The 26,575-nt window shown below is 48.4% G+C and overlaps 1 protein-coding gene across 1 annotated transcript; it reads right to left on the bottom strand.

Moving 5' to 3' along the window:
- Positions 1–2,789: 2,789 nt before the first annotated feature.
- On the bottom strand, positions 2,790–9,164 carry LOC119276430 (probable plastid-lipid-associated protein 14, chloroplastic). Its single transcript, XM_037557481.1, has 13 exons — positions 8,873–9,164; positions 8,731–8,774; positions 8,575–8,653; positions 8,348–8,470; positions 7,935–8,117; positions 7,765–7,851; positions 5,440–5,546; positions 5,257–5,344; positions 4,560–4,640; positions 4,394–4,470; positions 4,145–4,280; positions 3,893–3,955; positions 2,790–3,601 (listed from the first exon to the last, which is right to left on the bottom strand). The coding sequence occupies exons 1-13, from the start codon at positions 9,113–9,115 to the stop codon at positions 2,975–2,977; spliced, it is 1,938 nt and encodes a 645-aa protein (XP_037413378.1). The 5' UTR covers positions 9,116–9,164; the 3' UTR covers positions 2,790–2,974.
- Between the last annotated feature and the right edge of the window lie 17,411 nt (positions 9,165–26,575).

Below are 26,575 nucleotides of genomic sequence, written 5' to 3'. Positions count from 1 at the left end.
CCATATGACTCTAAGTCTCAATCTGGATACATATTGAAAGTGGGAGCAATTAGCTAGAGTAGCTCCGTGCAGAGCATTGTAGACATAGAATATTTGCAAAATACATACGACTCTGAATGTGACAGACCCGTTGACTAAACTTCTTTCATGAGCAAAACATGATCACACCTTAGTACTCTTTGGGTGTTAATCACATAGCGATGTGAACTAGATTATTGACTCTAGTAAACCCTTTGGGTGTTGGTCACATGATGATGCGAACTATGGGTATTAATCACATACATATGTGAATATTGGTGTTAAATCACATGGTGATGTGAACTAGATTATTGACTCTAGTGGTGGGAGACTGAAGGAAATATGCCCTAGAGGCAATAATAAAGTTATTATTTATTTCCTTAATTCATGATAAATGTTTATTATGCATGCTAGAATTGTATTAACCGGAAACTTAGTACATGTGTGAATACATAGACAAAACTTATACTCCCTAGTATGCCTCTACTTGACTAGCTAGTTAATCAAAGATGGTTATGTTTCCTAACCATAGACATGTGTTGTCATTTGATGAACAGGATCACATCATTACGATAATGATGTGATGGACATGACCCATCTGTTAGCTTAGCATTATGATCGTTATAGTTTCATTGCTACTGCTTTCTTCATGACTTATACATGTTCCTCAGACTATGAGATTATGCAAATCCCGAATACCGGAGGAACACTTTATGTGCTACCAAACGTCACAACGGAAAAGGGTGATTAAAAGGTGCTCTATAGGTGTCTCTGAAGGTGTTTGTTGGGTTGGCATATATCGAGATTAGGATTTGTCACTCCGTGTTTCGGAGAGGTATCTCTGGGCCCTCTCGGTAATACTCATCACTAGAAGCCTAGCAAGCATTGTGACTAATGAGTTAGTTGCGGGATGAAGTATTACGGAACGAGCAAAGAGACTTGCCGGTAATGAGATTGAACTAGGTATTGAGATACCTACGATCGAATCGCGGGCAAGTAACATACCGATGACAAAGGGAACAACGTATGCTGTTATGCGGTTTGACCGATAAAGATCTTCGTAGAATATGTAGGAACCAATATGAGCATCTAGGTTCCGCTATTGGTTATTGGCCGGAGACATGTCTCGGTCATTTCTACATAGTTCTCGAACCCGTAGGGTCCGCACGCTTAACGTTCGATGACGATTGTATTATGAGTTTATGTGATATGTTGTACCGAAGATTGTTAGGAGTCCCGGATGTGATCACGGAGATGATGAAGAGTCTCGAAATGGTCAAGACATAAATATTGATATATTGGACGACTATATTCGGACACCGGAAGTGTACCGGAGAAGTTTCGGATAAAACCAGAGTGCCGGAGGGTTACCGGAACCCCCCGGGGAACTAATGGGCCTCGATTGGCCCTAGTGGAGAGAGAGGGGCCGGCCAGGGCAGGCCGCGCGCCCCCTCCCCCTGAGTCCGAATAGGACAAGGAAGGGGGGGTGGCGCCCCCCTTGCCTTCCCTCTCTCCCTCTCCTTCCTTCCCCCTCCCTTCCCCAAGTTGCAAACCTACTAGGAATAGGATTCCTAGTAGGAATCCTACTTGGGGCGCCCCCTACAGGGCCGGCCAGCCTCCCCCCTTGCTTCTTTATATACGGGGGCACCCTAGAATACACTAGTTGATCTTTTAGCCGTGTGCGGTGCCCCCTCCACAGTTACACACATCGATCATACCGTTGAGGAGCTTAGGCGAAGCCCTACACCGGTAGCATCATCATCACCGTCACCATGTCGTCGTGCTGACGGAACTCATCCTCGACCTCAGCTGGATCTAGAGTTCGTGGGACGTCACCGAGCTGAACGTGTGCAGATCGCGGAGGTGCCATACCTTCGGTGCTAGGATCGGCCGGATCGTGAAAACGTACGACTACATCAACCACGTTGTCATAACGCTTTCGCTTTCAGTCTACGAGGGTACGTGGACACACTCTCCCCCTCGTTGCTATGCATCACCTAGATAGATCTTGCATGATCGTAGGAATTTTTTTGAAATTACCGCGTTCCCCAACATATCCTAGCCACAAATGTGGTGATTTTCAACAATTAACTCTGTTCTTTGTGGCAGTGCCATAGGCTAGAGAGGCATGTGTTTTCGTACAGATGATTATTCAAATATGACGAGTTTATGTTATTGTGTCATGTTGCTTTTGTTTTTTTATGGAGTTCGAATATTTCATCTACATTATGGTCCCATGTCCAAGTGCGTTCATTGCTCATGACTCCCCATCTTTTGGATAGGCAATTGAATACTGCTATTCTCATCCAACTGCAGTCTTGATGGTATTTTTGTTTTGCATGAAGAACTTTTAATATATTCATTTTCAATCACGGCAATCCAAATAACACCAAAGATAATAAAAATTATAACTAGATTCGTGGACCACTTAACGAGGACTACAAACACTGGAGTGAGCCGAAGGCGCACCGCCATTATCACCCCTTCCTTGCTGGAGCCAGGCCAACCTTGTAGTAATAGACAGTCGGGAAGTAGTAAACAGTCAGGAAGCCTCCAGAATATTTTATTGTATCTTTTAGTTGTAGAAGTTACTTTGTAATTTAATTTCGTGGATCACGGATCCAAAGCTGTGTACCTGCAATGGTTGTGAGTATGGATAACATCATGTGTGTTTCTAGAGAAAAAAAGTCCCTTTCTCAAGATTGTGTAGAACCCTCTCAGTTTATGTAATATACTACTCCCTCTGTCCCAAAATAAGTGACGCAAATTAATACTAGTTAGTACAAATTTTGTACTAAAGCAGCGACACTTATTTTGGGACGAAGGAAGTACATTTTTAACATAACACTCTGATTTTTTCCCTAGAACCTTTATTATGTACACTTGCTAAAAATGAATAATGTACACCTACAGATACAAGAATGCCACAGGAGACAATGGGTTACAAATATGCTCCTCATGGGTCAGACGTACGGTTTGATCTAACGAAAAGTAAAGCCGACCCATTAACACCGCGAAGAACCATCAACCTTGAATCAATGTATGTACCGCAGACAATCTTTGACAGATCGAACATCTCCGGTGGCGTCTGCGTACGGACCTCTTGCAGCACATTGCGTGCAGACTTGACGTTCAAAGTTGAGCCGCAACTCATGGACACGTCGACTTCGTCTTCATCCACGTTAACGCTAGCGGTGGGGAGGCTGGCTGGTAGCTCCTTCATCTTTGCGGCTTTTCCCCATTTACCACCAAGATATCTGGAAGATGTAATCCTGCTACTACTCTCTTTACCATCCTCGGCATTGGTGTAAATCCTCCCAGCAGTTATCCTTGCCGATGTGGTAATTGACAGATTTCCTTCGGTTCCAGATTTGTCGTGGGGCCAGTCGGATTCCGGCATGATTTTGAAACCAATATCTGAGGTCAGAGATAAAATGGGATCCACAGATTCTGGGGCTTCGGCGAATGTGAGGAACGCATCACTGATGAAGACTCTGGGGATAGGCTGACGAAGTGTTAGACCGATGTGCCTTCCGGTGCAGTATAAGAGGCACCAGCGACCAGGTAGGAGGCGAAGCCAATTCTGAGCAAACACAAGCAGAAAGGAATATATGAAATAAATGAAAATAGATTGATACCGACTTAAGTAGAACCATCACATATACAAAATATATGATCTCTCTCGACTTCCTTATACTGAGGACACACACACTCAGAATGTAACGAATATATCAAGTGAACTTATCACACATACACCCTAACAATTGATGTAATGAAGAAACTAGTAACTATGCCCCATGTAAGCAATTAGCTCAGAACAAAATTCACCTCTCATGGTATTCATAATTGCAGGACTTGGAGCAGGAACAATTACCTCTGTACTTGAATTAGGGTTTAGCACCTCCATCAACTCAATGAAATATGCTAACCGTCTACGCTGTAAACATGGTAAAGGAAGCTTAATAAGTTAACTGGAGTTCTGCCATACTTCTTCATACAGGTAACAAACAAATGATAGCTTTCAGTAAAAATATCAGGTTCATTTTGGATTGACACTCAAGCATCTTGTGAACATTTGGATGGAGATGCAGCTTGAGTCATCCATTTTTTGCGAGAAAAATAATACCTGATGATGCCCATAAATATAATCTTCAGCCAGGCGGACAGCAGTAGAGCCCAAGCCCCAGCGTACGACATTCACTGTTGGACTTATACGCCATTTAGGTCCACAAAGGAAGGGGTGACGCAGTGCATCGACACAACTGTAAATTAAGTCGATACAGCAAAGTGAAAATTTCCAATTATTCATCTAATGTAGAACCAAATCTGTTCTAAATCTGCAACTTTAGCTTACCAACAGTAGGACTAGTCTTACCTTATCCTTTTGTCAGATTTTGTTGCCAGTAATAAGGCCAAAAGATTCCAGCCAGCACCCCAGTGCCTATCTAGCATCTAAGAAATAGCAAGAGTAAACCCCAATATCATCAGACAACTTCAAGAAATAATATGCCGACGGTAATACCGTAAATACAAATTCTTACCTGCAGACCAATATTCCCAGATGGAGAATTTTGGCTTAGAATCGGTAAAAGGAACTCACGCAGACATGATGGATCATTTCCCTGCAATATGAGATACTGATCATGAAGTCATAGCTTTTTTAGTTCCACCATTGATATTTCTAGAAACTTACAGAGTTGAAATCGCTTGCAAAAACATGTGGTGTTAAATCTCAAACAAACAGAATATAAAATAAAGTCAAAAGGACATCCACGATCTTGCAACAGAAGACTTAGCAACATGAAATCTCCAATATTAATTAAACATTATGAAGTCCATGTTGGCATGCCCGACCGCCAGAAGGGAATGAGGCACTATCTGCTTAGTTTGTATAATTGGTAGAATACCTTAAGGAACGACATGTCCTTGTCCTTGTCCTTGTGACTTTGTAATTATATAGCTATTTTGTCCTTTTATTTTTAACGAAAAATATGTGTATTCGACAAGAAATGGGGGCCATGTTTTCATTAAATATGCCTTATTATTAGCTTAGGATGGTATTTCCCCAACTTCTTTCTTTATTTCCATGCAAATTTTACCAAATAGCAGCCTGAACCTTCAGGGTTAGAATGCAAAGTGCTAAACTGTAATACAATGACGAACACAAATATTTGTGAGAAAAGGAGGGAATAAAATATGGCGGAAACGATATAACTCAAAAAGATGCACAAGACAAACCTTATTCAAGAATGACTTGAATTTTTGGAATGTCGATGAATCCATGAGCTCTCTCAAAACCATCTTTGCCATTATGAAGCCCGCGCATCTAGAGAAAAACAGTTTAATACTTTTTATCTAATACTAGTATATATGTGTACATATTAACTACTGTTAACTGTAAACAGAAGCTCCCAAACCTACCTCATGTCAAATGCTATCATCATTTTCCGCCTCTCATTGTTACTTGCTACTGCACTGTTGCTGGGGTCATTGTCATGAAAATCAACAGCATTCCCAAGAATACCAACCTAAAAAAGATGAAGAAAACACGAAATTGATCGACTGTTTTAACTTTAGATGAAATGAAAGCTACGGAACACTGGGACACACAGAATGTGCAAACTTTGCAGGGTTTTAATCACACATTACCTTTATGGTCTGGTTTGATTAAAATTTATTTTTTCACATAAACAAGGAGATAACTCCCTGGTTCCATCTCATCAGTGGAACCTGGGGTCAGGTTTTCAATTCAAATATTTTGTACCTTAAAAAGACGAATACACATGTGGCAAGTGATACAAGTGCACTTATGTACACCGGCATGCTTAAAGAATGCAGCTCAAATGTCGTACTCAGTTATTTACACGAGGAATGGCTTGATCGGAACGCCTCACCTACTATTATCTGAGACAGCAGCTAATTCTTTTCATATGGATGATTCAGAAAAAGCACAGAGTAGGATGACATAGTACTTTTGTCATCAATCAACACATAGAGGGAAAATATACTTCAGAGTTGTTCTGAGCACGATCTCACTTATGTCAGCAAATCAAACTATGAATACACGGTTAAACGGAAATGATTAATACATGCTGATGCAAAATCATGATGAAACAGGAATGTTATCTTCATGTAAACGGTACCCTCGCGTCGCCCCGCGCGGGCGACTCAAGGGCGAATGCGAGCGCGCCGCCGGGCCTCATACATCTTCGACCCCTCGCCGCCGCTTGAGGCTGGTGCCGGCCAAGTCCGAGCCGCAGCCAAGGACGGCGGCAGCGGGGCCCTTTCGCCCTGGGAGAGGGTGCGATCTGGGCTTTGGCCCGCGGTGGTCTTCCCCGGCGCAGCGGCGCCTTCGGCAGCGAGGCGGTGGCTCGTCAACATCCCTTCGCCCTACGGTGGCTAGTCCGGCCGGCCATGGGGCTCCGAGGCGACGTCCGGCGAGCCTGGCCCCTGCGGGCCTGTAGGGCCGATGTGCCTGGGCGGGCCTCGTCCGTCGTTGGTGCTGGCGGCTGGGGTTGCAGTGAGAGGCTAGTCTAGGCAGCTTGGACGGGGGCGATGGCAGGCGCGGTTCGTTATGCGGCCGGCGGTCTGCTCCGACGGTTCTCCTGGCGTCAGATCTGAAGTTCTCCATCTGGTCCACTTCCCGCCGGATCTCGCGTCGGTGATCTTGTCTCATCGGGCTGATGGTGGCTGGGCACGGTGGTGTGAGTTGGGTTCGGAAGAAATCCTTTGGTGGCTTGGCCATCCACGTCGGTGACACCGCCTGCTGGCGCTGCTTCCCTCCCTGGAGGCATCGGCGAGATCCCTTCTCCCCACCCCCTCTTCTCCGACCCAAGGTTAATTCCTGTTATCCCTTGCGGATGCGGCGGCGGCGGCGCTCCGTGTCGTTAACTCCATGGGGGCGCCGTTTGGGTAGGAGAAGTTGGTGTGTGGTGCAATGTGGTTAATTCCGTCTCCTGGCCCCCCCTCCCGGGCGAAAGTCCAAAATCCGAATCCGCGTGACTGGACGGTGGCGATGACTTGCGCTTCGTACCCTTCATGAAGGCGTCGTCTGGGGAGGCTTGGGTGTTCGGGAGAGGACTGTTCTGGCGGTGGGATCCAGGTGGCAAGAGGCAGTGGCGGTGGTGCGGAGGTTCGCAGGTGGAGCGGCGTGTCATCTACCGCGTGAAGACGACGAGTTTTGGCGGCATGGTGCAGCTGGATCTCGAAGACATATGTGTCTGGATGGACGAGCGCAGGGCGGTGGCGCTGTTTGGCGCCGTGGCGGCGTCGATGGCAGGCCTGTCAAGGTCGATGCGTCAATACCTGTTCTGAAGATGGAATGGTGAAAGATGGTGGTGACGACCTATGAGAGTGCGTCAGACCGGTTTGTGCCCCACACCTGGTATGTGGCTTGGTTTGGGCCTGTGGTTTTATATGTTAGGCTTAGCTGAGAGGTCTGGGTATTTGGCTCAGACTTGCTGCATCCCTTCATCAATTGGTTAGGAGTTGCGACAGTTGTTGCCAGGATGGCGGATTCAGACATATTGATATATTATCTTGTAAGGTCCTTGTGAATAATTAATAAGATGGCCGCATGCATCTCCCAGATGCAGAGGCCGGGGGTCATCCTCCTTTTCGAAATTTTTTTTACATGAAATGGGCCAAATGACATTGATTTATTAATGTTCCCAGTAACCTAAGCATGATTGCAAGGACATAATACAACCACTTGTGTAAACAAGAATATAAGGAAATGGTGCTTACTTTGACATGCTTGTCTACTGGGCTTACATGAACATTCTCCAGTCTAAGCTCAGTATGCGCCATTCCATGGCTATGCAGATAATTTACCTGCATAAAGTAGGACATATCTTCAGTCTAGATCAACTGGTAACTGAATAACATTAAAAAATCTTTTAACTTTTGAAGCTTACACCAATCAGAAGGTCTCTCATCAATATCCTGATTAAACGCAGCTGCCGAGTTACAGCAGGCCCTCCAACCGAATCATCTCCTACCCTCCTTACTTGTTCTTCATCCAATGCTAATGTTGCTTCCAAGGTTGGAAGCCAATCCGAGAGTTGCAACCAGTGACGCAAGGAGTAACTCCCATGGTACTGCATTAACATTTTTTTATTGTAAAATAACGATTATATCAGCACATAGCTCAATCCAGCAAGAACAAACAAACCTAAAGTACCAATTACATCTAGACTAGAAACACCCCTAAACGGCTAAACCCAGGTAGGCCCTGACATGAAAATGAGATCATGAAAAATGATACTCCTACTTCCACATTAAACTTGAAACAAGATCAGCTCGACGAAATTAAGGCAAAAGCTCTAACCCCGTGCACCAAGACAAGCGGACTATCACCCTCTTCCATGGCCTTGCTCGGAGTGACGTAGCCATGGACCTGCATCGCGTAAGAGTGGTACATCATCTGGCGACGGGCCAGCTTCTTGAGCACCTGTGATAACACGAACACAACCCAGTCGTGCTCAGCCAGATAGTTCCCCATATATTCCAAACGCACTAAACAGCACCAGAATTTAACAGGAAAAAAAAAGCCACCTCTAGGGCGCGGCGGCCCCTCCGCTTCGCCTGTGAGCTAGTCAGCTGCCGCAACACCACCGTCGACCCGTACAGCTCACTGAATTAAAAAAAAAGGTAATGATTGTGGGTTCAAAGAATTCGTACTGTCCAGTGTGTTCCATGCCGCTGACCGACCTGCTAGGATCGCGCACTGTGGCCTCGAAGATCATCTCATCGGACTGTAGTGGAAAAGGCAAATCGCCGATTATTAGCAACAAGGGAGAAGCGCGACCGAATTAGTGCGTGGGAGAGTGAATCAGTGGGGGCTAACACCAACCCGTCCGTGGAGCCCGACGCTGACGCGGTCGGCGACAGTGAAGTCGGCCATGTCGAACCTGATCACAGGGCACGTCCCCGCAGCGGCCCCCTCGTCCGCTGTCGCCGGCGCGGGCGCCGGCGTGGAGGCCGACAAGCTCGCCTCCAGCCGGAACCGCCGAGGGCGGCACGGATGCGCGGTGGCGCGGCATAACGGGCGGGGGGAGGGGCGCGAGGCGGCGACGGCGGCGGCCGCGAGAGCCATGGTTCCGTTGCGGTGGAGGAGGAGGAGGGGGGGTTGAGGGGAGTGGACTGATGGAGGGAGGGCAGCGTTAAGACTTAAGAAGAGGAGGAGGCGCGAGGCGGTTGCGTGCGGGGAAGCGGCGCGGGCGTACAGCCATGAGCTCGGCGCGCGCTCGCCTCACCCCGCGCCGCGGCAGCGACCGTGCGGCGGCACCGGGCGTGCGATTTTTTTGGGCATGGTGCACCAGCTCGGCCGTGCGCCGGTGTTGACCGTTTCTGCCACTTGGGCAGTGAGACAGAGTATTCTCCAGGTAGTGGTCCACCGGTGAGTGTGTCCCTAGTTACTGCCGTTCTGTGCAATTGGCCCTACCCGTCATGAATAAGGCTGCGGTCATATGCGCGGTCCCATGCCTCTTCCTGTACGAAGGGTTTGATGACAGAGCGAACTACGACCTGTCATGCGATCGGTGGAGATCGTATGAGCGGTTGGAGAACCTGTCGTCGTCGTGATGGTTCACCACATCCCTTTGTTCGATCTCCTCTCCATCCCTCCTCGTAGGACACCACGCATCCAACGAGACAAGGCCGGGTTTTTTTCCCTTGTGCAACCCTCCCTCCAACCCAGCCCATCGATCCTTCAGGCTCCAGCCACGTTCGGAAAGAAAGATCCCACAAAGTCATGAACCCACATCCACCACGCCCCATTCTCCCCCACGTCGCTCCCAATCACGTCTCTCTCTCCAGACCTGAGAAATTTCACCGCCGCCGCTCTACTCCTCATTCGCCTCGTGGTCGTTGTGGCTGCAGTCTTGGTCGTGGGAGCACGGCCGCCGGGATGGCGTACGTGCTGGGAGCTCGCCCGCCAGGATGGGGACGGGGTGGGAGCACGGTGCGCCATTGGAGGAACCGCCGCAGCCGCTCCACTACTCATTGACCTTGTGAGTTTCCTTTTCTATTGGTCGACTTTCACGTCGCCGGCAAGGGTAGCGAGGCAGTCGATCAGGACGGCGAGGGCGAGGGACGTCGGTGTGAATGTTGCAGCGGCAGCAACCTCATCGCGGGTGACACTGACATCCATCGATCCCTGGAACCCGCCTTCCTGCACTCCAATGATGCGACACGCCCATGTCGCCTCTCCTCCCTCTAAGGCCGATCTATTCAACGCGTCAAGGTATCCATGTGGACTCCCGTGCTTACTGGATTACAGTTACACTCTGGAATTCTTTTTCGTTCTCTAGCTGCTCGACCAAATGATTCAATGAATTAGGAGTTGTAGAGGACATGGAAGGTCGCTTATTCAGAACCACATATGATGTTCTTCACTAATTTAGCATCTTTTCTTACTCACTGTTTGTTCAGGTTGTTGAGCATACATTCTGGATCATACGCCTCGCAGGCATTCTATAACTTGCAGGATATACACAGAGGTATAACTTGGCGACTTGGCTAATGGTAGACGACCTTTTCATTAGCAACAATGCTACACATACAGGTTTTTACAGGAGTTTACATGATTGATTTTATGTGGCGGTTTTTGATTGGGTGTTAGTTGGGGAGGGGCCCTGAGGGAGTCCCGGATTAGGGGGGTGTCCGGATAGCCGGACTACCATCATCAGCTGAACTATCATCGGCCGGACTATCATCATCGACCGGACTCCAAGACTATGAAGATACAAGATTGAAGACTTCGTCCCGTGTCCGGATGGGACTTTCCTTGGCGTGGAAGGCAAGCTTGGCGATACAGATACATAGATCTCCTACCATTGTAACCGACTCTATGTAACCCTAGCCCTCTCCGGTGTCTATATAAACCGGATGGCTCTAGTCCGTAGGACACAACAACAACCATTACAATCATACCATAGGCTAGCTTCTAGGGTTTAGCCTCCTTGATCTCGTGGTAGATCCAGTCTTGTAAACATCCACAATATCAATATCAATCAAGCAGGACGTAGGGTTTTACCTGCATCAAGAGGGCCCGAACCTGGGTAAAACATTGTGTCCCTTGTCTCCTGTTACCATCCGCCTAGACGCACAGTTAGGGACCCCCTACCCGAGATCCGCCGGTTTTGACACCGACATTGGTGCTTTCATTGAGAGTTCCTCTGTGCCGTCACCGATAGGAAGGATGCCTCTTCCCGTCTTCAAGGACGGCATCTTCGCCGATGGAGCCTTGGCCGCCGGCCAAACTATCCGGCTAGGAGGTTTTCTTATGACCGCCTGTCCGGCCACCGCTTCAACGATGACCTCTCGTGTCATCGAGAGCAATCTTCACGTCAACTCGGAATTCGCCGAGCAGTTAGATCCAGCAGAGCTCTCGTCTGTAAACGAACTCTTGGATCGGATCGCCGCCCTGGGAGTCGCTACAGACTACAATCGGATCGGGCTTAAAACCGATCTGAGAGAGATTAACTCTCCCCAGGTTACCCACCACGTCACGGTGGTAGAGGAACATCGCGGCGATCCTTCTCCCATATTGAAAACCAGTCGTGTCCGGGCTACCGAACCCTCCATGCCGGATTCCCGCGGAGGAGTGGATTCCGATCAAGCACTGAACATAAAGTCAGGCATCGGACCGGACTCGTTGGACAACGTTCCACTTTCCAAGCTTCCAAATTCGGAAACTTCTCGGCCCTTGAGCCTCGAGATGGGCAGGGTCCTGGGCTCAATTAGGCCTGCCCGTCTAGATATATGCGATCTATCTCTAATCCGGCAAGAGCCAGCCGAAACAGTACATCATTACTGGGTCAGATTCCTCCTGGTCATGGACCGGATAAAGGACTGCCGAGAGGAAAACGCAATCTCGATCTTTTGCAACAATTGCACGGAGAGGGGAATCTTGAACGTCGTCAGCCATCGTGAAATCACACGTTTCGCCGACTTGGCATCCATAGTGCGAAAGTACTGTGTCATAGAAAGTTTCCGGAAAACCGAAGATAGGTTTTGGGATAATCCGGCCCCGAATATAGCCCCAGTCCGCAACAAAAGGGTGCATTACACTCAGGCACCAGGTACAAGAACCAAAAAACAGAAGCCCCTTAAAGGGAACGGAACCGTACTGGAGGGATGGCTCAGAAAACCCTGTACAATTCACAGTACCAAGGGTGCCACCCCAACACATAGCCTTCGTGCATGTTGGATATTACGGCAGGTGGCCAAAAGTGGCGAGGAGCTTCTAGCCCCGCGAAACCACACCAACAATACCGGTACGGTATCAACAGTCTTCGAGACTTTCGCATCAAACAATATGCGGAAACAAACAATCCACAGCCTTGCCGGAGTCTACCAAGTAGCAACAACAAATCCTTGGAGCGACGCGGCCATCACCTTCAACGCCAGCGACGAACCTAAATTCCGAACAGCCCGAGCACCAGCCGCATTGGTCCTCAGTCCAATAGTGGACGGCTTTCGACTTACCAAGGTACTCATGGATGGCGGCAGCGGATTGAACCTCATTTACGAGGAAACTCTTCAAAAAATGGAAATAGACTGGAGCCGCATTGAGCGAAGCAGCACAACCTTCAGAGGAATAATCCCTAGCCGGGAAGCACGCTGCACCGAAAAAATCACACTCGATGTGGTGTTCGGCTCACCGGACAATTACAGGTCCGAAGAAATCACGTTCCAAGTGGCCCCGCTCAGCAGCGGATACCACGCTATATTAGGACGAGAGGCGTTCACAATTTTCCAAGCCGTACCCCATTACGGGTACATGAAGCTCAAAATGCCTGGGCCCGGCGGGATAATCACTCTCGTTAGTGATCCGGACATAGCACTCCGCGCCGAAAACAAAACAGCCGCATTAGCCCTGGAGGCACTATCCGAAGCCCTAGCGGCAGAGGAACTCACCGCGCTGCGCGCTACGGTGCACAGAGACGACGTGATACTCGATAAGAGATCCAAGTCCACCTCCTTTAAACCAGCGGACGAAATTATAAAATTCCAGGTCCACCCAATGGACCCGACAAAGACGGCCTCCATCGGGGCACAGTTGAACCCTGATGTAGACGCCGCGCTGCGAGAATTCCTTCGGGAAAATTGGGACATTTTCGCCTGGCATCCTTCAGATATGCCAGGAATCCCTCGCAGGTTGGCAGAGCATAGCCTAAACATCCTAAAAGGGTTCAAGCCAGTCAAACAGGCTCTTCGACGATTTCCCGAACCCAAAAGACAGGCAATGGGAGAAGAACTAGCCAAACTATTGGAAGCCGGATTCATCAGAGACATCAAACATCCGGATTGGCTAGCAAACCTGGTAATGGTACCAAAGAAGGACAGATCCTGGCGCCTATGTGTCGATTTCAAAGACCTAAATAAAGCCTGCCCAAAGGATCCCTTCCCCCTCCCCCGCATCGACCAAATCATCGATGCCACTGCAGGGCACGATTCATTGTGCTTCCTGGACGCATACTCCGGCTATCATCAAATCAAGATGGCAGAAGCGGATCAAGCCGCAACGGCGTTTATTACTCCATATGGACCATTCTGCTTTAACATGATGCCCTTCGGACTTAAAAACGCCGGCGCAACATATTAGCGCATGATTCAGACATGTCTGGCTACCCAGATCGGCAAAACAGTAGAGGCATACATAGACGACGTAGTCGTCAAAACCAAACACGTCGAAACTCTAGTAGACGATTTGAGGGTCACATTCGACAACCTCCGAGCATATGACATCAAGCTGAATCCGGAAAAATGCGTTTTCGGCGTACCAGCCGGAAAGCTCTTGGGCTTCATTGTATCCGGTAGAGGAATTGAAGCAAATCCGGCCAAAATCCGAGCCCTATCACAGCTGGATATTCCAAAAAACCTCAAATAGATCCAGAAATTGACTGGATGCGTGGCGGCTCTCAGCCGCTTTATCTCCCGCCTAGGAGAAAAGGCATTGCCCCTCTATCGCCTCCTCAGGCACACCGAATACTTCGAGTGGACGGATGCTGCCACTGCCGGACTCGAAGAAATAAAGGCCATATTGGCAACGAATCCGGTCCTGGCTGCGCCCAACCTGGGCGAACCTATGTTGTTATACATCGCGGCAACACATCAAGTAGTAAGCGCGGTGCTCGTCGTAGAACGAGAGACAGAAGGGCATAAATTCCCTCTTCAAAAACCAGTGTACTATGTATCCACTGTTTTAACCCCCTGCAAGTCCCGTTACCCGCACTATCAAAAGATAGCGTATGCGGTGTTCATGGCATCCCGGAAGCTCCGACACTACTTTCAAGAGTGTTCGATAACAGTGGCCTCCGAAGTACCCCTAAGTGACATTATAAATAACCGTGATGCAACGGGCAGGATTGCAAAATGGGCCATTGAGCTCTTACCATTCGATATAACTTACAAACCCCGGCGAGCTATAAAGTCGCAAGTTTTGGCTGACTTTGTCGCTGAGTGGACTGAAGCCGAACTCCCTAAAGAGTACGGCGCATACTCCAATTGGATTATGCATTTCGACGGCTCCAAAATGTTGGCCGGATTGGGGGCTGGCATCGTACTAACGTCCCCAACCGGGGACAGAGTCCAATACGTACTTCAGATAATGTACACGGACTCCAACAACGCAGCCGAATACGAGGCCCTCTTACATGGCCTCCGGATGGCAATCTCCATGGGCATCCAACGCCTAGAGGTGCGCGGGGACTCAAACCTCGCAATATCCCAAGTAAATGGAGACTTTGACGCCAAGGATCCAAAAATGGCAGCCTATCGCAATGATGTCCTTAAAAATGTCAGCTCGGTTCGAAGGACTTGAATTCCACCACGTAGCCAGAGATAATAACCAAGCGGCCGACGTATTGGCACGCATCGGCGCAAAACGTGACGCTGTCCCTCCAAATATCTTCCTGGAATGGCTGTTCAAGCCATCCGTACTATGGGAAGAGGAGTCCGGAAATAACAAACCGGAGGCAGCCGCAGAGCAATCTGACATAACCGGCGATCCAGCCGACGAAACAACACCCTCAGCTCACGACATAATGGCAGTAATCGCCCCATGGACAGAGCCGTTCCTAGCCTACTTGCTTAGGCAGGAACTCCCCGAAGACCATAATGAGGCCCGCTGCGTAGTCCGGCGATCTAAAGCCTACAAGGTCCATGAGGGAGAACTCTATAAGAAAAGCACAACCGGAGTCCTTCAAAGGTGTATCTCCGAAGAGGAAGGGCGAGACCTTCTGGCTGAAATTCACGCCGGACTAGGCGGACACCACGCCGCAGCCCGGGCCCTTGTAGGAAAGGCATTCCGTACAAGATTTTATTGGCCGACGGCCCGTGCAGATGCTCAGGACTTAGTCCAAAGATGCGTCGGTTGTCAGCTCTTTGCTAATCAGAGCCACATGCCACCCACCGCCCTCAAAACTATACCCATTACCTGGCCGTTCGCGGTCTGGGGGATTGACATGGTTGGACCACTTAAAGGGGGAACCCACAAGCAAAGGTACCTATTGGTCATGGTGGATAAATTCACCAAATGGATAGAGGCCAAGCCAGTTAAAACGGCAGAGTCCGGACCAGTGATAGACTTTATATCCGGGGTAGTACACCGTTATGGTGTCCCCCACAGCATCATCACCGATAACGGCACGAACTTCACGGCCGATGAGGTTAAATCATGGTGCAAAAATATGGGCATCAAGCTCGATTACGCTTCAGTCTATCATCCTCAAACCAACGGTCAAGTGGAACGAGCAAATGGTCTAATAATGAGCGGCATCAAACCCAGACTAGTGCTGTCCCTTACGAAATCTGACACGCACTGGGTAGAGGAGCTCGACTCCGTACTCTGGGGGCTGCGGACAACGCCTAACCGTACTACCGGATTCACACCATTTTTTATGATATACGGCGCAGAAGCAGTTTTGCCCTGCGACATCATTCATGACTCACCTCGAGTGCGCATGTACGAAGAAAGAGAAGCCGAGCTGGATCGGCAGGACAGCTTGGACGCATTGGAGGAAGAACGCGACGTCGCCAAGGCTCGTTCCGCATTCTATCAGCAGCAGGCTCGAAGATACGAAAGCAGAGAAGTATGGGCCAAGACTTACAACGTTGGCGAACTGGTTCTATGCCTGCCGGACAAGAAAAAGGACAAGCTCAAGCCCAAATGGGAAGGCCCCTTCATCATCGATAAAGTCTTGACCAGCGGAGCGTACCATCTACGAAATGCGTCGGATAACCGACTCGAGCCGAACCCATGGAACGCAGCCCGCCTCCGAAGATTCTATGCCTAGCGCCGAATTAAGAGTTCGTCCCTTTCCCCCCGTCCAATTTTTTTTACTTCAGCTGCCTTTTGTATATCTTTTTCTTCTCAACCCTATTCATCAAAGCCTTAAAAGGCCTACTTGCGCATCGTTCACGCGCAATTGATGTGCTATCCGCACTCATTATACCTGGGGGCTTCTTTACCAGAAGCTTAATTATAAGGGCTTCATGCCCAGCACATGTGTCAAGCCTCCACATGTACCCACCATTATATGCATCGATATGACTTAAGTTTTGGCCAAGCTGGGTTGCCTGGCTCCTGTGCTTACCCCTATGTTCCCGATTGTTCGGCTAGGAGGTAAAGGGAGCACCTCTGCGATTGTTACTGCCGGGTCAGTCGGATGTGTACCTCAGACTGGGTGAAGCCGAAAGCTAGCATTCTTAAGGGAATATTCGGTCGGTGACTTAAAAGATGATTTTTTATCTACTTATTTATCTGCCCCCAGATTATTTTCTGCTTTTTTCACAGTCCGGACATGCACTTTAGGGCATGCCACCCCCAGAGGAAAGGAACCCTTAACGGAACTATTCTCCCTGGAAGATGTTTCTTACTACCCATGTAATATAACATAACTAGTTGGGCACTTGTCTGATAAAGCACTAATGACCCCTGCGCCTGGTCTCCATGCATACCCCGGTTGTTTCATAACCAAGAAGGTATTCGGACACACTCCGGACTCTAGGGTCCCGAGGTCGAAGCGAAAAGGTCGGCAAAGACAAATGATCTACAATCCGGCTAGAAGGCATTTTACATGTCATTTTATAATACATTGTCAAATCGACTGATTGTATTCTTCCTCAATCCCGTCTAACAGGTTGTTTAATTTACAGTCCTGTTGGGAAAATTTAGCAGCCAACTCTACTTGGCCGTATACTAAACTCACAGGGATCTCCTTCCCATCGGGCCCCATAGGTCCGACTTCGGCCATGTGGTTGGGATCCGCCTTCTTGTACCGCGTCTTTACCATGGCCCAGGCCTCCCTGGCACCTTGGCGGCAGGCCGAAATCTTCCATAAATGGAAGCGCTGCCGCACTCCCTGAAGCTTCTCCGCAAGCTCCCCAAGACCCTCGGGTAAGGAGAAGGCTGGCCATAAAGCCTGGATGACGCCGCTCATTGCCTGCCGAACTCGTTCGATCAGTTGCAACAATTCGGGAAGTTGATCACCCGTTGATACGGGCATCTCCTCCGCAGGGCGACCTGTGAGCATACCTGCAGACATATTTTGTCAAATCGACTTCCTCGCCGAACTCTTCTTTTCAAAGGAGTTCGCTCAAGCACTTACTATAGATGCCGCGACGAGCCGCTGATTCTCCTTAACGGAGCCCGACAGCTCGGCCCGAACGCCTTTCAGCTCTTCTCCAAGCTGGGCATGGGCATCCTGGAGCTTGTTCCTTTCATGCTGCACCTTATGCAGCACCCTCTCGGCGGCATTTAGTTGGTGCAGAAGTTCTTGCCTGTCCGGATCTTGTCCGGCAGCACCTGCAATGTCATTTTTTAGACTTGCGCAAAGGACAAACGCTACTTATCTTTATAAAATAATGCGTTACCAGGAGAGGTCCCTGTGTTTCCTCCTGAGCCAGAGAGTGCGGCCTCAAGTTGGGCCTTGCACTCTTGCAGCTCCTGAGACAGTTGGTATTCTTCTCGGTAAGATCCTACGTTTCATATGATCCTTAAATCAGTTAATATAACTACTTTAAGTCTCGGGGGGCTACTGGCATATATAACTATTAAATTCTCTGACCCGTATGTCTTTTACATACTGCTCCATGGCTCTGGTAAAACCATCTTGAGCGGCACGAAGGTGCGCGTCCCCCGCATTAAAGGCATTCAACGCCTCGGGGGAGAAGCACGCGTCACAAAATACTGTCCGGCGGCGCCTGTGATTCATGGCACTCTCCACCTCAGACTTGGTGGCGGACAGTCTGTCGGCATCCTCCGTCGGAGGAACGTCCGGCTCGCGCCTTGCGCTCGCCTTCCCCTCCAGACCAGGTGCTGGAGCCTGGCTGGTAGAGGTTGGATTGGCAACCTCCACGCCCGCAGTCTGGCGGGCGCCTTTTTCCCTACAAAAGTCATGAGCACTCAAACGCTTCCTAGGAACGTTGCTCTAAATAATGAATTGTGAGCTACACCTTTGCGGCGACGTTTCAGTCCGTGCTGCGCTCCTCTTCCGCCTACTGGTCCGGACTGGCCTTTGTTGTTCAGCCACCGCGGGCTCGGCTTCTCGCCCTAGGGGCGCCTCCTGCACAGCGCCATCATATACGGTGGTCAAAAATAAGCAAGGAAGGAATGACGGTGTCAGGACTTCGGTCGCAATCACCTGGGAAGCCGGATATAGTCCAGGATAGTCGGCCATGATGGCGACTAAAGCATTGTCCATGCTGAGCTGGTGGAACACCCCGTCGATTAGCTCCACCTTTATGTCCGGATCCTCTTCGGAGGCCGGATCCCGGGATCTCTCTGGATCCTCGGGTTGCGGAGCTGGACTTAGCATGTCCTCCATGATCCGGCGCAGCTCCTGCGTTGAAAGAAGAACACAATATAAGAAACTTAAGTTTCAAAAAGCATGGGTCGGGCACGCAGAGTGTTCGCTTACCCAAGGCCGGGGATTATTCATGGAGAACCCATTTAACGGGTTCGTCCGAAGGAAATCCTCCTTCTCCCCCTTATACAGGCCGGACAGGATCGTCACCAGGTCTTTGACTGAATCCGGCCCTTTGCGGCCATGACGGGTGGCATCGTCCTCCCCGTTGAAATCCCACATGGGGTGGCCCCTGTATTGTAGTGGCTGCACCCCCCGCATAATGCATGTTGCCATGACTCCAATCATGGTCAACCCGGAATGGGCCAGTAACCTTATTCGGCCCATCAAATAATGGACGCACTTGTCTTCCTCCAGTTGGGGGCTCCGCGGACGCCAACTAAGGCGTTTCTTCAGAGGAGCATTGCTGAACTCCGGGAGGCCGATCCGAACAGGGTCCGACAGCGGAGCGTCTTCTATATAAAACCATTCCGAAGGCCAGTCTTCGGACGCCTTCTCAGGGGTTCCGGATGGATATCCGGTCCCGGCAATGCGCCATATTTCGGCGCCGCCCACTTTATATATGGACCCCTCGTGAGAGCGGGGTACAAGGCAGAACAACCTCTTCCACAGCGTGAAATGGGGCTCGACGCCCAGGAATAGCTCGCAAAGAGCTACGTAACCCGCAATATGCAAGATTGAGGCGGGCGTGAGGTGATGAAGCTGGAGTCCGTAGAACTCCAGGAGCCCGCGGAGGAATGGATGTACAGGAAATCCGAGTCCCCTTATCAGATAGGGGACGAAGCATACCCGCTCCCCTTTGGTGGGACTTGGGGTAACCTCCGCTTGCTTCCCACCTTTGTAGGTGGCCAGCCCGGCTCGAACCAGAACCATGAAGGCCGGAGGGAGATACCCCCCCGCTTGGAGCTTCACCAGCTCGTTGTGCGGAACAGAGCATCTCCTCCAATCTCCTGGCAAAGGGCTGGGAGCGCGAGAAGAGGATCCGCATTGACGGTCCATGATGGAATGGATTCTTGGTCGAAAGCGCTCCGATGAGTATTTACGGGAGGAAGATGGTGATTTGGATCTGGATTCTTGCCTCCCTTATAGGTAGATTATTCGCACAACTAGGGGGTAAAACATAAAAGACACCCTGGCTTTTCACATTCGCACGACGCGTGGAAGAAGGCCATTATTGGGCGTGGAAGCCAAGACGTGCAACATTGATGAGGAAGCCGGACACTGTTCGGCAGGTACGTAGAACTTGAAGGAGAACCCGCCTTACAACGCCGAAGACTACACACATGCTGGACTTATCGTCATTGAAGCCTGGTTCGGGGGCTACTGAGGGAGTCCCGGATTAGGGGGGTGTCCGGATAGCCGGACTACCATCATCAGCCGAACTATCATCGGCCGGACTATCATCATCGACCGGACTCCAAGACTATGAAGATACAAGATTGAAGACTTCGTCCCGTGTCCGGATGGGACTTTCCTTGGCGTGGAAGGCAAGCTTGGCGATACGGATACATAGATCTCCTACCATTGTAACCGACTCTATGTAACCCTAGCCCTCTCCGGTGTCTATATAAACCGGATGGCTCTAGTCCGTAGGACACAACAACAACCATTACAATCATACCATAGGCTAGCTTTTAGGGTTTAGCCTCCTTGATCTCGTGGTAGATCCACTCTTGTAAACATCCACAATATCAATATCAATCAAGCAAGACGTAGGGTTTTACCTCCATCAAGAGGGCCCGAACCTGGGTAAAACATTGTGTCCCTTGTCTCCTGTTACCATCCGCCTAGACGCACAGTTCGGGACCCCCTACCCGAGATCCGCCGGTTTTGACAGGCCCCACCCCCATGAAAATCAGGGGGGGTGATGTTTATGAAGTTTGGAAGGAGCCTGTAAACTCCTGTAAAGCCCCATAGATATAGCATTTTTGTTTCATTAGCTATACTCAGATCAATTTGTACTATTGAGGTAGTAGTAATTAATGATGCTGTAATTACTTGTAATCAATGAGGAAAAACAGGTCTGGGTCGTATTGTATTATACCGAAAACCATTGAAAAATACCAATCTCAGAAATGACGACTTGCATATTAAATGGTTTATTGTATAGAAATCTATATCCAGATCAGTTGTAGCAGTTGTACTTCATATTGGAAATATTGATATTGCCAATGATTCGTCTGGGAAACTGTAATTAAGGATGGTAGTCCAGGTTTCACCTTAAGTCTGCGGCAAAGCTATTGGAGTGAATACATTTTGGTGAGCATCAAGCTTCTTATTTTCTGTATGTTCAGTATGGCGATAAGCAAAATGCTAACTGTTTAAGTTTCTCTTGCAGATGTGAGTGCAATAACTTCATTCCTCAACATTTCTTTTGGGAGGCAGATGGCCTTGATGCCGTAGCAAGAGTTGGTGTTGGTGCTGGCCATATGTAGTAGTAAGATGTACTGAGATTCAGATATTGTATGCTTTCGAATACCTCTATATATGGTATGCACATCTACACGTATCAAATTTGCTTCTTTTTCTTAAATTTATCTCTTGACTTCTCTTCCAATGCCATCGCAATATTTCCATGTTCACTTTACATTAGTAGAAATAAATTGCGCCTCTTAGTCATGAGATAGTATTAATCGCCATGCTCTTATGGTGATTATCTTACAATTTTTTATTTCAAATGTTTGTTGTGGTTCAGATCTTGATAAGGTTGATCATATGTTGGATTTAATCTTGCTTAGGTGTTTGTTACAAGTAACTTATATAGCTCCATGTTCCACTTCTACTACAGTTGGCATTGGCAACGCCAACTGGTTGGTGATACTTCATGTGAGGTTGATGAGGCAGCGCGAGGAGTTTGATATTCTACTGGATGCTTGACTATTGGAAAGGCAAGTTCTCTATAATTTTCGTGTATTGGAGTCCTCTTCAGGTTTGTGTTCTTAGTGATGTACTTCTTTGAAGAGACTAAATATATGGGTGATTTAGTTTATCGGCAGTGCAGCCGTCAACGGATTTAATTTATGTTCTCTTGCTCCAATAAGGGTTCACGTTGAGGTATGCTTGCTAATTCTTCCCTAAGATACTTTCTAAGTGGTAACTAATTTCCAGGTACTTCAAGGACTTTGACTCTGTTAGTTAAAATTTTCATTTTAATCCATGTGATCAATTTTTGTATGGGCAATGAAAGTTCATAAAATATTTGATTTTCTTGGTACTTGTTAGGTTATACTACATGTGAGATTAATTGAACCCCTGATTATAAGTTTTTCTGTTTGATCTACAACATTGCCATTATGCTTGGTTGTGGAAGTGCAAGGCAATCATAGGTCACATTACCACAATTGTGCTTGTTAGGGAATTGTTTTTGGAGGCGTGCGTAGTGTTTAGAGGCCAATTGTGCTTGCACAATTGTACAGATTGATTTTGGAAAACAAGGGAGTAGTCCTTCCTTGGACTTGACATTTTTTTCGACGACGGCATTGGCATGGATGATCAGTAGAAGTGCTATCGGGGATTATCTCGACCTGGCTTCTACAGCCTCACTGGATGATGAAAGTTTCAGTCAAATTAATTTATAATGTATTTGACATGAAATGGTCCAAAAATGTAGTATGATACGTCTATTTCACAAAGAAAGACGATCAATTCTAATTAGCTCTAGCCTCTATTTACCCGTAAAAAAATCCTGTCAAAAAAATCTAGCCTCTATTTGCCCATACTTGGCATGGAAATGGTATTTTTCTCTTGTAAAATAGCCGGCACCACTCGACTCTTTGAACAATCTTTACTACAACAAAATGTCAGTTCAAGAAGCATGTTTTTTCTCCCGTTGTAATGCACAGGCTCTTTTGATATTTCTATTAATGCCAAAGAATACAAAGAGTTCAAAGTTCGTGATAATATCCTTTGTAGCCAACACTGAGAAAGTTTTCAGTGATGGATGGAACATGCAATGGCACGCCTTGCTAGGGACCATGCACCGTGGAATGATAGTTACTTGCGTAAGATCTATATATGTCAGCATGGCTATTACACTAACCATTTTCTAAATCAAATTTTGTTCAGCTCGTCCTTGGTCACAGAGGAATCCTTCATAGTGACAACAAGGAAGCTTACAGGTTCTTTGTGTCTCATGATAAACGTTCAGCACCAAAAGAAAGCTGGTTCCTTGAATGTATTTGTGAGCTCTTGTTGATGTTAGTCAATGCACATGACAAAAGGGTTATGACTTGTGTTGGTACATGCGCTGACATACAGGGGCAATGGACATGAAGTTCATACCCCTCACGTCGTGCGAGATTTGATCAAATGCATCGAGCTAGACTTCTGTGTTAAATTGATGATAAATATGTTCACCTATAATTTGATTTGAGTCACGTTGATTGTGTTAAATTGTAATAAAAAGAAGATATTTATCACAACACACTTGTAAGTCTGTGCGATTACAAGTTGTAAAGTACAATGATGTTTGTCTAATGTCTTTATTTCTATTAAAAATATCCCGTGGCAACGCACGGCAATTCAGCTAGTAACAGTAACAGATCAGAAAAGAAAAGGATAAAGGGCTCGGTAGCAAGTCATACGACTGGCCGTGCGAGCGCTCCCACTCCTATGAAGGCCGTCGATTGGCCTGTTACCGCGATTTTTTCCTGATTTTATTTTGATTTCTTTTTAACCAACTCTTTATGTTTAATCTCATGATTATTAGGGGACTAAATCTTTATAAAGAGGGAAGGGGCACGTCTTTAAGCCCCAAACCATCTAATCTCACATCCTCTTTGTTGGTGTGAAATCCGGATACCTCGGGATAGCAGGTTCCGAGTTGTGGATCTCGGATCGGTAGTAACAAAAACAAGGGAGACAATGTTTACACAGGTTCGAGACCTCTTAGACTAGCCACAATGGGAGTAACTTTAGCAGTAACATCGAGTCCAACTCAGCAAATTTACTTATGTGGCAGTGAGTTAATGAGGAGAGAGATAGTTATAGTAACTTAGCTAGTTACTGTAACATCACATGTCCCAATGCAATATGAGTCTATAACCTAATAAATGAAGCTTTGCATGTTACCACACTTATGTTACTACCCACTATGAAGGTAGTAACATAGTCTAGGTATATGTGTATGTTACTAGTGTATGTTACTCACCATTGTGACTAGTCTTAATGAAGGAAAACCCTATGTCTCACTCTTGTTTATATCGATCAAGATGTATCAAGTACAAAGTTGATATACCTCGAGATCGTAAGTTGTGTTCTACCTCTAGGGCTAGGCGAATGTACTTGTGATCCGGTCCCCTCTACGGACTAAATCATTTGGCTTATATACACGCCAGGTAGGGTATCTAGGGTTACATGGTCGGTATCCAGGGGATCGCATGGAGGCGGCAGGAGGTGTCTTGGAGTATACATTGAGTCTTCGGCAGAGGCAGTCTTGGTCACGTTCAGACGTGTAGCTTCCGGGGTTCACCTCAAAGGGAATGAGGGCCCACTGGCCAAGCCCGAGGACTATGGGCCGACTAGGTTAGTACCCCCTAGTCTAGGACACCGTCAATAGCCAACGAACTGGTCTTCTATGCTGAGGACGACTCCTTGATGTAAATTACTTCGGATCCAAAGTCCTTGGCTTGACAGATGAATTCCCCTTCTCTGGCAATTCGAGATTTCTTCCCTTTGAAGGATACTATGAACCGCTTCTCAAAGGAACAACATTCCTTGACCACGTCTTAGCCGAGCTCGCTCAACGTCCGAAGACGTGGGGTCACTTAGCCTTGAAGGCCAATCACATAGGTTTGAATAGTGTTTTCTGGCTTGACAACTTTATCGAAGCGACACTACCCACGATTGGTCAAGCAGTTACTGCTCACCCAAATTGTGGCCCGAGGCGATCTTTTTACTAGCGCGTCCCATCAAAGTGGAGATCGTGCCTGTTTTCTTAGGGATATCATTAAGATTTTTTTTCTCCCCATACGCATAAAGGCATCTTTTGCGGGGAGTGGCGATTTTACCGGCACAACAAAGGGACTCTTGGCCTTTCACCGACCTATAAGAGTAAAAGGATAGCAACAGAAAGAAGTGCACTCTCATTCTCTTTCTCTCTCAAAAAAAGTACGCTCTCATTCCCTTCGCCTGCTGCCTCTCAAGCTCCAACGCCCAGATCCAATCTCGCCCTCCTCCTTCGTAGCACATCCTAGCTCTCATTACCAGCAATGGCTAACGCCATCCACAAAGGGCACTAGGCTGGTTCCACTGTTACAGAGGGCACCATCCTAGAGTTGCACAGTGCGGGGTACATCCCCACGGAGGTCACCACTTGCGTGCCAGACGCCAACCAGCAGGTGCCCGCTCCCAATCCAGGGGAGAGCGTAGTGTTTGTTCCCCACCTCGTCAGAGGTCTGGTTCCCGCTGCACCCCTTTGTGCGCTTGGTCATGTTCTACTATGGGCTAGATTTTCACCATCCGGCCCCGAACTTCATCCTCCATCTCGCCTCCTTCATCACGGTCTACGAGGCCTTCCTCTACATTGAGCCGCACTTCGACCTATGGTTGAAGATCTTGGGCGTCAAGCCAAAGCCTAGCGACTCCGACCTTACGGAGTGTGGAGGTGCCATGATCAGCAAGAACCAGAAGGTTGACTGGTTCAAGGCACTTTCATAGAGACCGTCAAAGAATGGCACTGCGAGTGGTTTTACATCACCGATCCACTCGCCGCTGGCGAGGCCAAGGTCCCCACGTTCTCGGTCGGGCCCCCAAGGAAGCTCGTGTCCTTGAAGAAGAAGGGCATCACTTGGGGGAACTCGGGGGAGGTGGAGGCATTGATCAAGAAAATCCAGTGGTGGTCTAACCAGAAGAACCTCCAACTAGCAGACATGGTAAATGTCATGCTCCATCGCCGCATCCTTCAACTCCAACTCCGGGCCACCCCAATGTGGGAGCATAAGTCCGAGGACACGTGGCCTTATCTCCACTTCTTCTGCTCCACCTTGGCCGGAATGTGGACGCGGCTGTTCAAGTCGTCCAAGGATAACATCCCTTTGGAAGGGAGTGATCTCGGCTTCGAAGCCGGCTACGACGCCCCCGAGGTAATTTGTTAATGTACAACTCTATACTCTGCGATGTAGACCTCGACTAATCAACTGATATTTATGCTTGCAAAAGTGGATCACCAAAGCATAGCGAATGTTGTGCCCCGCGCCACTATCAGAGGGGGAGAGACCCCCCTGCTCACGACCCTCCTAGTTGTGGAGTCGCACGTGGTCATCCCCAAGGGGTCTAAGCTCCAAAAGGGCAAGGCAGGTCTTTGGACCCGGGAGACCCCAATCACTTGATTCGAGGAAACCCACGCCTCCTTCACCCACGAGGACGATGTGGAGGAGGACAAGGGGGAAGAGAACTCTTCCCTCAAGGGGAATGAGGGACTCCTGGATTAAGGGGTCCTCGGGCGTCCGGCCTGTTAACATGGGTCGGACTGATGGGTTATGAAGATACAAGACCGAAGACTCTCACCTGTGTCCGGATGGGACTCTCCTTTGCGTGGATGGCAAGCTTGGCATTCGGATATGTAGATTCCTTTATCTGTAACCAACTTTGTAAAACCCTAGTCCCCTCCGGTGTCTATATAAACCGGAGGGTTTAGTCCGTGGAGGCAATCATAATCATACAGGCTAGACTTCTAGGGTTTT

This window comes from Triticum dicoccoides, chromosome 3B (genome assembly GCF_002162155.2).
Source record: "Triticum dicoccoides isolate Atlit2015 ecotype Zavitan chromosome 3B, WEW_v2.0, whole genome shotgun sequence".
NCBI lineage: Eukaryota > Viridiplantae > Streptophyta > Magnoliopsida > Poales > Poaceae > Triticum > Triticum dicoccoides.
This window is presented reverse-complemented; position numbering and strand designations above follow the sequence as displayed.